This window comes from Argopecten irradians, chromosome 15 (assembly GCF_041381155.1).
Source record: "Argopecten irradians isolate NY chromosome 15, Ai_NY, whole genome shotgun sequence".
NCBI lineage: Eukaryota > Metazoa > Mollusca > Bivalvia > Pectinida > Pectinidae > Argopecten > Argopecten irradians.
Window position 1 is genome coordinate 27,539,892 of NC_091148.1, and position 15,728 is coordinate 27,555,619.

General features: G+C 35.2%; 1 protein-coding gene and 1 long non-coding RNA gene across 2 annotated transcripts; both read left to right on the forward strand.

Annotated features, from left to right (window-relative positions):
* The first annotated feature begins 820 nt into the window (after positions 1-820).
* On the forward strand, positions 821-2,800 carry LOC138309581 (uncharacterized). The gene is made up of 2 exons (XR_011206300.1): positions 821-1,465; positions 1,652-2,800. It is a non-coding gene; the product is annotated as an uncharacterized lncRNA (long non-coding RNA).
* A 1,651-nt stretch (positions 2,801-4,451) lies between these two features.
* LOC138309357 (uncharacterized) lies at positions 4,452-14,256 on the forward strand. The gene is made up of 5 exons (XM_069250538.1): positions 4,452-5,932; positions 7,950-8,043; positions 8,559-8,777; positions 10,689-10,889; positions 12,968-14,256. Exons 1-5 carry the CDS (start codon positions 5,528-5,530, stop codon positions 13,243-13,245), a joined length of 1,197 nt encoding a protein of 398 aa, XP_069106639.1. The 5' UTR covers positions 4,452-5,527; the 3' UTR covers positions 13,246-14,256.
* Positions 14,257-15,728: the final 1,472 nt, after the last annotated feature.

The following is a 15,728-nucleotide window of genomic DNA, read 5'->3' on the forward strand; positions in this document are numbered from 1 at the left end:
TTCAGAAGCCCAAGAGAGTGTACAGATTAGTAGTTCAAGGGTGTACAGAATTTAGAAGTTCAAGGGTGTACAGAATTTAGAAGTTCAAGGGTGTACAGAATTTAGAAGTTCAGGGTGTACAGAATTTAGAAGTTCAGGGTGTACAGAATTTAGAAGTTCAGGGGTGTACAGAATTTAGAAGTGTACAGAATTTAGAAGTTCAGGGTGTACAGAATTTAGAAGTTCAAGGGTGTACAGAATTTAGAAGTTCAGGGGTACAGAATTTAGAAGTTCAGGAGTGTACAGAATTTAGAAGTTCAGGGTAAGAATTTAGAAGTTCAGGGTGTACAGAATTTAGAAGTTCAGGGGTGTACAGAATTTAGAAGTTCAGGGTGTACAGAATTTAGAAGTTCAGGGTGTACAGAATTTAGAAGTTCAAGGGTGTACAGAATTTAGAAGTTCAGGGGTGTACAGAATTTAGAAGTTCAAGGGTGTACAGAATTTAGAAGTTCAGGGGTGTACAGAATTTAGAAGTTCAGGGGTGTACAGAATTTAGAAGTTCAAGGGTGTACAGAATTTAGAAGTTCAGGGGTGTACAGAATTTAGAAGTTCAGGGTTGTACAGAATTTAGAAGTTCAGGGGTGTACAGAATTTAGAAGTTCAGGGGTGTACAGAATTTAGAAGTTCAGGGGTGTACAGAATTTAGAAGTTCAGGGGTGTACAGAATTTAGAAGTTCAGGGGTGTACAGAATTTAGAAGTTCAGGGGTGTACAGAATTTAGAAGTTCAGGGGTGTACAGAATTTAGAAGTTCAGGGGTGTACAGATTTTAGAAGTTGTGTACAGAATATAGAAGTTTAATGGAATCCGGAGTATTTAGGAAACCACAGCAGCATTGATATACTGCCAGTGCCTTGCGACGGCCCACTCGAGTGTTGAACTCGCAACCCAAAGGTGGTGGGTAGTGTTAATATACAGGAAAAACCTCAATGACTTGGCTAAAATTGCTAATAACTTCGTGAAGGAGATACAAACTAAGGGCACCCTAATAGATACTACTTATATACAGCTACATATCCGACCCTTTATTGTTGACGGTAATCTTGCACGGCTGCAGTTTACAAAATGTTGGTTGAGTTTAGTGGACAAATGGTTAGTATTCAATTGAAATACATATATCTGATAAAACTGATCGTTGGAGTGTGGATTGTAGTAAGCACTATCTCTTCATCGTGTATTACGATCCGAATGTGTAGAACCTGAGTCTACAACCGTGTCTTTATCAAAACTGTTGTGTTATATCATACACTCAATATATGTAATATTGCATTAAGATATTGATTATGTCACGGTATAACTATGCGATCGCTTGTATAATTAATGTTTCAGGGGGCGCGCTGGCCGATTGGATTTGATGTTACAACACATTACCACAAACCTTCACATCTGGACAAATTTGAATACCATGTGCATCGGTACTGACTGCTGGTTGGTTATTTTTTCTTCGGGTACTCCGACTTGTCTCCAAATATAAATCCTTTCTAAATGAGCCTGGCTGTTAATAGGACGTTGAAATGAAACCAAACTTGAGCTTGGTAATTATTAGATATAGCATCAGTAGACAATTGACATTTGACTATGCACTATTATTGAAGGCAGTGTTTGGTTTTTTAGGTATCTCTGGGCACATGATGAGGCTGATTACCACAGGAATTGGTGTTTCTTGATCATTTTTCGTGGTGGAGATTAGCATACCCGACGTCCATCGTGGTTATGAAGAACATACATAATAGAAGAAGAACACCTTAAACACTGACGGAATAATTCTACTATTGTTTTCACAACTTCAGCCACCTACATTTCATAGAATGCCAAAGTCAACATATGTTGCGAAAAATCCAGCGGATATCGCTATTTTTGTTTACGGACGTCATGTTGTCATAATGACATAATACGCATCGAAATACGCCCCAAGTTACATTATGTATATTAGACTAGTGACATATGCATGGCTATTACATGGTTAAACGCCCTGATATCAGTGGGATCGTTTGTAGATCTATATAAGGAAACTTTGAACATTGAAGAGTTCATTATGTTCTTGTTTTTTTTAATTACAGTACGTCATGTTTCATCTCTTCGATTTTTACTATCAGTTATTTAAGTATGCATCTTTAATGTATTATGTTCACTTTATATTTGTTTTTTTTTGCTAAGATTTGTATATATTTAAATTCGTTATATGAATTCTTGAATGAATTTAATTTGTTTTTATCGTTCTCAATAAGCAAGATAAAGGAGACATCAAAAGCATACATCTTGCGACGGATCCGAATATTAGTGTTTAAAGATAAATGTGATATTAAAGCTATCTTTTAGTTGAATAACACAGCGATAGAAATTTCATAACTGTTTTTTGTTCACACGTTAAAAGAATTGAAACTGCACTGACAGCAACAGAAACATGTATACTTGTATTATTAAAAGTTAAGTTCATTCTCTTAAGCATGAACTTGCCTTCTTGAGGGATTTAAGGTATTATAATTATACCAGACTCCCGTTATGATTAATGTGTCTGCAATCCAGGAAGAGTCGTAGGTTTATATCTCCTCAAGAAGGCAATTTAATGATCATATTTTCGTTTTCTGTTATTTTAAAGCCAAGCTATGATGTACACTGTAATCGCTATTACCAAATCCAATTTCCCGCTACCCCTGTCAGTGTAGCCTTTTCTTGTGACGTCATATATACCTCGGACGTCATGAGAACTCCCGACGTCATTCGCTGTAAAATAAATAAGCCCATGGAAATAAAAAAAAAAAATCAACAGTACATTTTAATAAATATGTTCCATCTTTAGGATAATAAACATTTTAAAACCATTAAACAAATATTGTTGTGAAAAACCTAGAACATTTGGGGTTTTCATCGTTAAATGCTTAAGAAATGTTAACCGGAATTAAGGCATCTGGTAAGAAATAAATTGTGTCACAGTAATCAATACTGGATGTTCAGAGAACGTGACTTTCCCCACGTGTGCTTCGTTTCGCGATTTGCATACATAAAACTGTTCCATATGTGTTACTTTTGCGATATATATATATCTGCAGAATTTTCGCTACACAGTTCATGAAGATATTATGTGCGGGAGAAGTTATCATCATCATGCAACCTCTTTCTACATTTTACATTTTACTTTTTATTGCAAATATGGGGTCGCGGTGACCGAGAGGTTTAGATGTCTAGACATATTACCACAGGCCCCCCTGGGTTACGAGTTCGAATTCCATGTGGGGTAGTTGCCAGGTACAGACCTATGGTCCGTGTTTTTTTGCGGGTACTCCGGCTTTCCTCCATCAACAAACCTGGCACGTCCTTACATGACCCTGGCTGTTAATAGGAGGTTAAACTAATAAAACAAATTATGGCAAAAAATTAACATCAAACTCGTGCACATGTAAAATTAGAAAAAGCATAAAATGTTATCGTATAATCTTACATAATCAACTATTCATTAAATAAAAGTCTCGTAACAGGTAGATTTGTAATGATAATGAAGAATAACATGCATAATTTAGTAACATGGTACCTATCATACATCATCTACGTAATCACCTCCCCATCCATATAGTATATATATGTCGCTAGACCGACAAAATAGATCTTGTCTGTGTCAATAAATCCTATAAAGGACTAATTATCACTATGTTACTATATCTTTCATAAACATTGGGCGCTAGAAAATTTGACTATGAATAATACATGGAAATATACTTACCGAACTTTCGGTTTTCTACGTTTTAGGGGTATTGGGTGTATCCATAAAAGAGACATTACTGAGTTTGGATATCAAGAAAGTTTGCAGTTTCGAACACAAATTGAATAAAAGGAAATTGGTTTTGCCTGTCAGCAATTGAATTCTCCTCCACACATCTCAATCAACACAAAGCATATATACATATTAATGGATTTCTCGGTCCAATGACTACGAATAAATTGGTTTCAAAGTGTTCAAAAATTGTTTGATTGTTGAAATATATAGAACATTTCTCATTCAATTTTATCAGCTGTAGTTGCTATGGTAGCCATCCAACACATGCATAAAATATGTTAGATTAAAATGAAATAGAAGGACTATGTAGGACTATGTATGATTTTGATCCTTTTTGACCCCAAAACTCATTATGTATATGATAAAAATGTTCAACTTAACGTTACGAAATTAAGGTGTTGTATTTTAAATATTAAATGCATCCCTGATTAATGTAACATGGTAGTTTTGTATTATGACCGTTGTGGTAACCAAACAGAATACGTATAAATTTAACGAACGTGGAAAATTGGTTACTTTTCGCTAAATTTGTCTTGGTAGTTTTTCTGTAAGAATCAATAGAACGCAAACTTGAACAAACTTAATATTTACTACAGATATATCGGGATTTAAGATACACTTTCAGGAGAAATATAAAGTTTGTTCATGGATGTGCTCTATGATTTCCATATGAAAAATGTAGCAAAAATAGGCAAAAATGACAAAATTTTCGCATTCGCGTAATCTATGCATATTTTATAGGGTTACCATGGCAACAACAACGGCATTGCTACATAATTATCATACCAGTTTTATCAGGGATGTAGTAGATACTTAAAATTCAACGATTTAATCACAAATAACAGATTTGAAAATTTTACGCATTTTGGCACATTAGATACAGTATTAGGATAAATATGAGGTTAGTTCAAATATGTCCTGTATGGTTTCCAGATAAAAAAAACCTGAACCAAAACGAAAAATTAACTTCATAGAATTTTCCTAGTTCATAAATGTTTAGGATGATAACCATAGAAACTGCAGTTGCCATGAAACACGACCACCATACTTATTGTATGAGAGATGTACGCGATATGTAAAAGTCAACAGTTTAAATAAGAGCGTTGAAAAGTTTACGGAAGTTATTTCTTCGTATATAATCACGATATAGAAGATCGAAGTTTCAGTGCAACCAGCGCAAATACAGACTTATAGTTAATATTTAAACAATATCCGTGTATATCAACAGAACGCAACATAGCATAGCTTTACAAGTTCGGATTTAAAGAAGGTCACTGTGACATTTGGTTAAACAGCAGGTCTAACAGTCACCGTTACATGGAAATTTATTTAGCAGACAGGCCTATCAATCGGTGATTAAGCTCGTCAATATTTAATTTGATCTACTTTGATAAAATCGTCCAAGCATATCAGGTAGGTACATAGTGTACATAAGAAGAATCCAGTTTACGAAACCATGAACAGTACGGTCCTCGTTGGTGCTAGTACTTGGTGACGTCTCCAAAAGCAGCCTCCATTCATATGCTGATTCACACAGCAACAACTGTGTTCGACTTGGCAGCAGAGTCAGTTCGTCCTCATTCTTCACAGCATATCAATACTTGGTATTTTGATTATTTATACATTCATCAAGGATCAGCATCCCTTTTCGTGTTATTTGTCAGTAAAACACAGTGTTGTATATTTTTATTAAGTTTGTGTAGATATAAAACAACATCATGTTAACTGGCCACCTCAATGACATTTGCTACGGGGCTGCTAACATGATCAGTAAATGGAGAATAAAGAGGATTCTGTCTTTAAGAAGGTGTTTCACTTATCTTCGGTTTGTGGCCGCTCTCGTACTACTGACCTGCCGATCCAGTGCCGTCGTTACGACTTGTTCTACAAATGACCACCAGTGTGGTAAACATTTCTACAGAATACGAACCAATGTGATGTACTCAGCAACGTCCATGTCTTTCCGGTCGTGTGTAAAGGCCTGCCAAGTGAGGAAGAGTTGTGAAGTGATGGCATACAATGAGAATCACAGGTACTGTGAACTCGGTCCTAACAGAGATAACGTCATATACGATGATGGGAAGAACTTCCGCTCACTAGTGAAAAGCCCCGATCCACTCTGGGTAAGCATTAAATATGGTATATCAAATAGCAGAAAGTGTCAATGTATCATATATTACTAGGAATGACATGTAGTAAAACCCTGCCAAGCCAGACCCCGATTTCTCGAAACAATCAAACCTTAAGTTATTTCTATCATGTAATCTATGTTAATAATTTGAACTTAAGTTCATTTTTGACTTTTGTTTGTTTCGAGAAATCGGGGCCAGGACGAATTGTGAAATCATGGATTACAATGAGAATCACATATACTCTTAGCTCGGTCCTAACAGATATAACGGAATAAACGATGATGGGATGAACTTCGGCGTTTTATTGAAACACGTCGGTCCTCCATGGGTAGTACGACGTAACTTGTAAGACTAGTATTTTCTGTTGTTAACTTGTAAGACTAGTTTTTTCTGTTGTTAACTTGTAAGACTAGTATTTTCTGTTGTTAACTTGTAAGACTAGTATTTTCTGTTGTTAACTTGTAAGACTAGTATTTTCTGTTGTTAACTTGTAAGACTAGTATTTTCTGTTGTTAACTTGTAAGACTAGTATTTTCTGTTGTTAACTTGTAAGACTAGTATTTTCTGTTGTTAACTTGTAAGACTAGTATTTTCTGTTGTTAACTTGTAAGACTAGTATTTTCTGTTGTTAACTTGTAAGACTAGTATTTTCTGTTGTTAACTTGTAAGACTAGTATTTTCTGTTGTTAACTTGTAAGACTAGTATTTTCTGTTGTTAACTTGTAAGACTAGTATTTTCTGTTGTTAACTTGTAAGACTAGTATTTTCTGTTGTTAACTTGTAAGACTAGTATTTTCTGTTGTTAACTTTTAAGACTGGTATTTTCTGTTGTTAACTTTTAAGACTAGTATTTTCTGTTGTTAATTTGTACAATGAATTGCACCACGGCGGAAACAGAGAGGGTTCGTTTCGAATGAAGTTTCGCGGTGGGAGATTTTACCCCATTCCGAAGGTTTCTTTGATGTGGTCACAGACCCCGTCACCTTCATCCCATCACCGAGATTCTGTCGAGAATAGAAAGCCACTTCCACTTACAATTGCAAATCCATGTCGCCTTTTGATTGGTCAGTCAGATTTTAAAGTTGTGCTGCTGAACCTTTGACTGACATTGGATTTCATCAGGCTCACATGCATATTGTAACATTTTAAAAATCAAAATCGCTTGCATGTACCGTACACAAGTACAATTCGATATATTAATATCTCGGCAAAGTTAGTATATGATTATGCACATTCAAAAATCGAATTAAGGATATATCACCAAGGATTAATAAGTAAGACTACGTCCTTAATTTCACATTTTTTAAGACTCTTTCATTTGTGTATAACTGTATATGAAGGATAGGGATATTCTACCCCAGGATCAAAAAATGTAAAACCCGAGGCCTGCCGAGGCTCATACATGAACATGTACCGTGACGTTTGATTGCAATTTTAGTTCTATGAATTTCCGCCATCTTGAAATAAATTCGAAGAAAAACGCGACTGCAAGTCATTTCTCTATATATGAAAATTGCGTGATATTTCAACACAAATCCGGTTGTTTGTATCTTTTACTAATAAAGAAGACCCAGCCTAATTTCTGAAATCAAAAGTTTAAACTTTACCGGGAAAATAGTTATTAAAATTTATGTATTAGCTGTATATTCATTTAGTCATATAGGCATCAACAAGACCTATTTTTAGAAAACTTCCAAGGACGTAATGCTTGACATACATGTGTCATTGAGTAATACTCACAAAGATATTTTGGCGAAATCACATATTTAATAATTATCGATGGCATAATCAGGTTAAGAACTGAGTTCTGATTTTTATACACTATTATCAGTTCTAAAAAGTATCAAGGAAATTATAAGAATGCAGGGGAGTATGTGCGCCTACATCTTCGATACTCCAAAATTCAAAATTTGTTTGTAACAATGTGTTAAAGAAGGTCATAAGGTTAAAAATAAGTGAATAAGTGGATTTTTGCAAATTAAAACCTTTCTTACACTATGTATCCTAGGTGTTGCCTGGCGATGTCTGCAGTGACCACACGTGTGCCGAGATGGAGATCTGTGTGCCTTTGAGAAAAGAAGAATACTTCTGCATCAAAGACGGTAAGCGTTACCGTATCACCAATCATGAATTCTTTATTACATCTGACAGTGCACATTGTATATCTATTATATCACTCTCTGATAATTTACTGACAAAACAAAAAAGAAAGATAACGATATTCTTTTAAGGGGTTAAACATATTAATCAAGGTTGAAAAAATTGTATAATTCCATTTTGCAAAGAGCATTTTCATTCACTTAAAAATTACCTTTGTCAGCCCAAACAAAAAAAAAGTCGTTGTTTGTAACATCAATTCAAATTCGGATAATAATAATATAATAATATAATAGAATTCAGTCCTTCAATGCATTTGGTTTGGAATTTGAAGAGATTACTTTAAATATAATGAGTTATAAAGATTTATTTGAATTAGGGTTGTTACGTTTGCGTGGATAATAGCATACGTTTCGCGGGAAACTATGTGAGTTTCGCTCGAAAACTAATAACGAATTATTGATAACCTCCACATTAATTATCCACTTATGTCAGGTCCTCTTTATTTTCTATATTACAGTGACTATGTTTACATCCGACAACAGATTCGTCGGGATGATCAAAAAGGAGATCACTGCGACAAATCACCAATCTACGTACACAGAATGTGTAAGTCAATGTCTACGTGATGATTGTCCGGCGTTTTTCTTCGGTAACAGTGCATGTTATGTACGTCAAAGCAGGGAGTCCGCAGGTGGTTTGCAGTCTGCCGCTGGTATGGTCTACTATGAACGCACGGGTTGGTATGCTTTACAGTCAGTTATTTACAGGTCTAAAAAGACTTGCCTATAAAGACAGGGTTAAAGAAAACATACCATTTATTTGTTTTGCATATAACTGGCCCTTTCAGCCATGTCATACAGTAATGTTATAGATATCGTAAATGACACTATTATGATGTCACAGGTAATGATGACGTTAAAATGAAAATATGACGTCACGCTATTGTCTCGGTTGACGCGAACGTCACATAAACGTCAAAGCCTGATTTTGCTTCTCAGAATAGAAACGAAATTAAAAGTTTCGTCTATATTTACAGAAACACTTGTAATGTGATAAATATAATCTTACAATCGTGGCTATTTAATATGAAACTTATCAAACTCTTTATTTAAGCATTAAACTGCATATTTATAGTCCTTTAATTCTTCCATGATTACAGACAAATTGAATAACGCGCGTTCGGGGTGTGATTGTTCCCATACCGTCGCATCCATACCCTTGATACTATAATTTTTCATTACTGTTGGTTACAAAATTTGTATCAGGTCCAAGTGCTCTAGAGGATAAACCTTAACCGTATATTCACAACAGGATGGCAAATATGCATAGGCATGATATTAATATCAATTACCATTTTTGAATTTTTACATCTATTTGGTCCTGTAGGTTTTGATATGACGCTATGTGTTTGTGAGCTTAATGTCATCGTACGGCACAATTTAGCTTGTGAACAAATGCGCAAAATATTAATAACAAGTTCCATCTTTACATTTATATAGCGTTTTACACAGTCTCCCAACAGCAAATATGCTCACGGGTAGCTTTCGACAACCTCCAAATGTAGTCTACATGTGGTCAGTTATGGGATAGGGAGTAAACTGGAGTGGGGATCTAGTAACATGACCCAGAGAATAACAATATATAATTATGGCCCTATGTGGAGGGATACATCTAGAATTGTCTCCCTGAAAAGAGTTATTCTTCTCGATGATGAAGCCCGAGAAAAAATAACTCTTTCCAGAGAGACAATTCTAGATGTATCCCAACACTGACGTCAACTTCCGGTCACGTGCGGAGCTTCCTTGGGGTTATTTCCTTGGGGTTATTTCCCTCGGGGGTTATTTCCCTGGGGTTATTTCCCCCGGGGGTCATTTCCCTGGGGTTATTTCCCTCGCCTTCCAATTCCGGGGAAACATCTAACTTATTCAATGTCATGTGATCAAGTTTAATCCAATCAGAACATTCTAAATAAAAGTGAGGTATAATAATATATAATTATGGCCCTCTGTGGAGGGATACATCTAGAATTGTCTCCCTCAAAAGAGTTATTCTTCTCGATGGTGAAGCCCGAGAAAAAATAACTCTTTCCAGAGAGACAATTCTAGATGTATCCCAACATACAGGGGCATACTTATTTTATCATGCCTAATAAAATTACTAGAAAAAACATTGGTAAAAGAACTCATGAAGATATGTCCTTACAACATAAATTTGTCGAGTGCAGGTCTGAACGTAAAACGTAAAAATATACTTATTTATGTAAATATATAGACTGAACATTGTTTTGATTGCGTTAAATGTGGTATGAACGCAATGGGATACAGACAGATTCTATATACATATATATATAGTGCTGACGCGCTACATTGAATATGTCTGTATCCCATTTCATACAGTTCAGTCTTTATTTGACATTAGGACGTCATAGTATACAACTAAGATGACGTCAGATTTCCACGCATAAAGATAAGATACACAAGAAATCGCCAATGCACCTCCTAGATTCGATACAGTACGTAGTATATAAGGACTTGACCGACCAATACATCAGGTATCATATTGATTATCGTTACTATTGATATGTTACAGGTGTATTTGGCAATGTTGCCCTTAGAAGGCCGGTTGTATAACTATTGATATATTACAGGTGTACTGGGTAATGTTGCCCTTAGAAGGCCGGTTGTATCTAATGCGTGTGATGAATGTCATTTTGCCACTGACGGATATCGTCTGTCTGACCGCTACCTCGCCACTAAAAGAGATGGTAATCCTTATTTTACGATCACATTGAGGAGCGCCATCACCTTGACTGAAGTGGCCATACTGATTAGACTCGACGGTGACAACAGTAAGTATAGCGCGTCAATTTTCCCCGATTGAGCATGAAAAGATAGAATTAACTAATAGAGAGGTACTGAATTTTCACAACATGGCTATCAGGGTATATGATTCAACCGCGTCTCTCGATAACTAATGATGGATCAACTTTTCGCAGTCATTGTCATATTCCGCGAAATCGCAAACGTATCATTCCCGCAAAAATATATATCTATTAAGCAATTTCCTTTTCTGTTTAATTTCCTGTATCAATAACTATAAACATGCTATTCAAGCGAGGGGGATTTTCAAAATTTACGCTAATTACGAAATATTTTGTGAATATATGAATGATGCAACTAAAAGGTATACAGATATATATCGCAAAACAAACATAATCGCAAAAACTTTCTGTATGTAAATCTCAAAGTTAAGCAGTCGCGAAAGTTTCCTCTTTTACAGTAGGTTTATACATTATGTGTATCTCTAAGCATATTGAAATCTCCAACGATAATTTGTTCTATTGTAAATGAACGAATCTAAGTGTCAGTGATTTTAAATCAATATTTTGGCAATTAGAAACATTTCGTCATACAATGCCACTCATTTTGATAACCACCGATCAGTCAAATTATAGATGCTATGGAATAGTAGCCAGTAACGTACATGTTACCCTTTAGATTATGTCTACTTTTTCCCAAAAATGCATGATCTAACCATAGTTTTTTTATCCCTCCGCGAAACCCGTTTCCGGGGGATACTCAATTTGACCCCGCCCGTCCGTCCGATTTTTTCCCGGGATATAACTCAAACACCTTTCAATACAGCTCCATAAAACTTTCTTTATACGTTAGAGAATGCCCTTGTTGTGTCTTTTGATATTGCGGACCTTCCATTTTGGGAGTTTTCCCCGTTACAATGGAAACTTAGTTTTAAAAAATCAAATAGCTATTCCCTTTAGTTTCCAGACGATATTTACACAACCGTTTAAGGCAGCTCCATTGAACTTTCTGAATATATCTGATAAGTGCAATAGTTGTGCCTTTTGCTATTGCGGATCTTCCATGTTTGGTGCCTTTTCTGTTACCATGGAAACTAAGTCGAAATACCAAATTACCCTTTCTTTTTGTTTCCGGGTTATAACTCCAAAACTGTTCAACGCAGCTCCATGAAACTTTCTGTATATATCAGACAAGTGCCCTTGTTGACCCATTTGCTGTTGCGGACCTTCGATTTTTGGAATTTTTTCTGTTACCACGGAAACTCAGTCAAATATACCCAGTTTCTCTTTTTTTCAGTTCTAAAATACTCACATACATTTAAAGTTAAAATTGAATAATTGTTGATTTTTTACTTTTTATTTCTGTTTTTTCTTTTCTATATAACCTTTCCAACTGGGAAATCATTTACACTTGGGTAAACGCAGTCGGTATCGCAATAGAATGCATACATCGTAACACTGACTTCCGCAAGTAGTGTTAAGGCGCATCAGATTTAACCTATGGTTTCTGGGTGGTTTTTTTTTCAATTCTTCAATATAAATAATTTGAATGTATTGAAAATCTTAAAACATATTTCAGAAAAAAAAATGTTTGAGAAATATTGCATTAATAGAATGAAAAAGATAATGTTATTGTGAACCTATATTTTGTGTACTTCCTGAACTTACAATATTTCTCGTTAAATTGGAGCCAGTTGTTTCGGGATTCCATCAATTGACCGGTTGTTACATCAATCGTATAATGTTGAAAAAACGAAGTTAGTTTTATCGGACCAGTAAATGTAAAAGAAATGTAAATACAAGGATTTTTTTTTTGCCGTTTACTGGTTATCAATGCATTTTTGGACAGATATTTCAACGAGATGCGTATTAAATACATATAGGAACAATCTTCTTAAATAAAATATAATCGTGTGCAGCAACGTTTTAAAACTATCGAAAGGTGTTTTCGACTTGTTTTCTGGATCTAAACGAATCAAAAGGGAACCCAACACAGCACTTACCCAATTAACAATCTTAATTTTGTTACGGTTGTAAATGGAACCTTTCTTGATGACCTAACATAAACATTGGTACATATTTAATATAAGAATCTATCAATGTTTCAGGCGACGAGGAATATTTCGGCTATATTACGATCATTGTATATAAAGCTGGGTCTAACGACCACTCTACCTTGTGTACAGAGTTCAGAGAACCAGGTGGATACAGTAAGATGGTTTCCAGGAGATGTGAAATACCACTTGTCGGGGATACGGTTGAAATAAAGGAATGGCAATTCGATACTCAGCTCTCCGTTTATGAAGTGGAGGTTTATGGATACTGTACAAATGATCTCTCTTCCAAGGGTCAGATGCAGACGAAAAAACAAAAAATGTTTATATAGAATCTTTTAAATGAGTGTTCATATCGTATGTTGCGAGCCGTGGCCGTGAATTGAACTCAAATTCAAGATACATTTTATCTGCATTATTTTACAACCATTTATAACTACAACAAACAACATTTCAAAGAATTTCAACGTCAAGAAGGTATTTTCACAATTTTGTCCCGCAGTCCTCGAAATTCTGACGTCACGTCATTTTTCCTGACGTCATTTTATTGTTGCTTTCTTGACTTCACAACAAATTTTCAGCCAATGAAAATAGATCCAGATCATATTACACAAGTGACATATGCAAAAAAATATTGCACGGGCGAACTCACTGGATACCAGGCAAATTATGTGACAAATAGGATGTACGTGATAAAAGTGGGTTTATGACTCGGAGGTAATCATCTCATCATGCAATTGCTCGTTACACATTTTACTTGCATACAATTTTGTCACCCAACTGTAAATATGTAATTTGTGTATTTGTGTGACTGTTATCCAAGATAGTCGCCTAAAGAAACTTAATACTTGATACGCTTTGACGTGCGAAGATGTATCTATAGCGTCATTAAATCATCAGTTAATCATTAAAGCGGTATTTTAATGTTTCAGACTCAGAACATACGTTGTTATTCTTATTGTTTAGGTTAACGGACATACTGACAAAAATATGATAATGCGTTAGAACAAACAGAAGTCAGGGAGTATACGTAAGGATAGTTCTGAGTGGACATTTGTGACATTTTCCGTATGTCAACAATGTTATGGCATTATCTAATTGTTGGATTTTATTGATAGCATTAACAGAAATACTGACAGCAAGCCTGCAGTATGTCAGAAACAAATAATGAAAAGAAGTAAAGTTGTTTGCTAAGAACATTTAGGAGTGTACATTCGTGCCATTTTCCTTGTTTGACATTGTTGTTTGTGTCATCCAATATTTTGGAACTTTTCAAAATAAAATATGTCTGATATCAGTGTTACCCATTGTTAGAGCAACAGCTAGTATCAAAAGTGGATGAGGTAAATGCAGATATGACGCTATCTGGTACTCAAACTGGAATTATTCACGGCAGTTTCAAAATGTTGTTATGACCAAGAATAACAGGAATGAGAAACCAGCAGCTAAATTCAAAACACAATTTATTTGTAAATACAATATTATACAAAGATGGTTTACAATACCCAAAGTACTTGGTGGTGGTGCAAGAGTAATACGATAATTTAAGGTGTTACTTATCTGTATGTGAAGGTCCAGGTATAATACTTAATCCTTCCAGGTTCCTAATTAACAATATTCACAACTCCACGAGGAAAATGAATGCGCACAGATACTTTGTAAAAGTTCCAGGCAATATGAATAAATCCACACAATGCGTTCTAATAATCCACAGAAAAAGTCACAATAGCTCTCCCAATAGAATCTAATATGGCGCTGTACAATTTTTGATATGTCTCATTACAGGTCTCATTACAGTTCGATTAGCCTTGGACAGCTGGAGTATATATAGCTAAACCCTAATTCTAGAATATTGGAGAACCTTCTACTTCTAGAAATATCTAACTAAGAACAGTAAACAAATAAACACACGGAACGTTCTGGAAATAGATCATTCTAGATCCCTACTTATAATCAACATGTTTACAAACATGTATGTTTATACATGATATTATTCTAGAAAGTTCTATAACCTAAATTAATGATATAACTTGGATGTATTGGGAATATAGCTATATGAGTTATTTCCCTTAACTAACAACTACATGTATTTAGTGTCATATATAACAATGTGAAAATATGATATAAGTGTTTATTTGTTTAACCATGTATAACCACCCTTTGTTCTCCTTCTAAAAACAACTCGTATGGTCGTTAATTTAATGGTGTTTGTTGTCTATCTGAGTCCTGATAAATTATGTAAGAGAGTGCCAGTGTGTTGAGGTTCTAGTGATTCAAGATAAAAAGTATTGCATTGTTAAAATATGTATCAGCATTCTCAGATCTCTTTTCCAAAATCCATGTATTATGGTCGTATAAAGTACGGTATGTTATATGTGCCTATAACCAACCATGCAAAAACAATAAACGAAAACACTAGAAGACATCACAATCGGAATCAGAATCTAAAGCTACCTATTGCCATACTTTATATCACATACATGTAAACATATATAGCCCTCGATATATATCGTCCACAGTCCTCGATAAAGGTTATTCTCAGTCCTCCATAGAAATCGTCCCAAGTCCTCTATGGAAATCATCCTCAGTCCTCCATAGAAATTCTCCTCACTCTCCTCGATATAAATCGTCCACAATCCTCCACAGAAATCGTCCCCAGTCCTCGATAGTAATCGTCCTCGTGCCAATTTAGAAATATACCACAGTCCTGAATAGAAATCGTCCACAGTCCTCAATAGAAATCGTCTTCAGTCCTCCATAGAAATCATCCTCAGTCCCCGATAGAAATCGTCCTCAGTCTCCGATAGAAATCGTT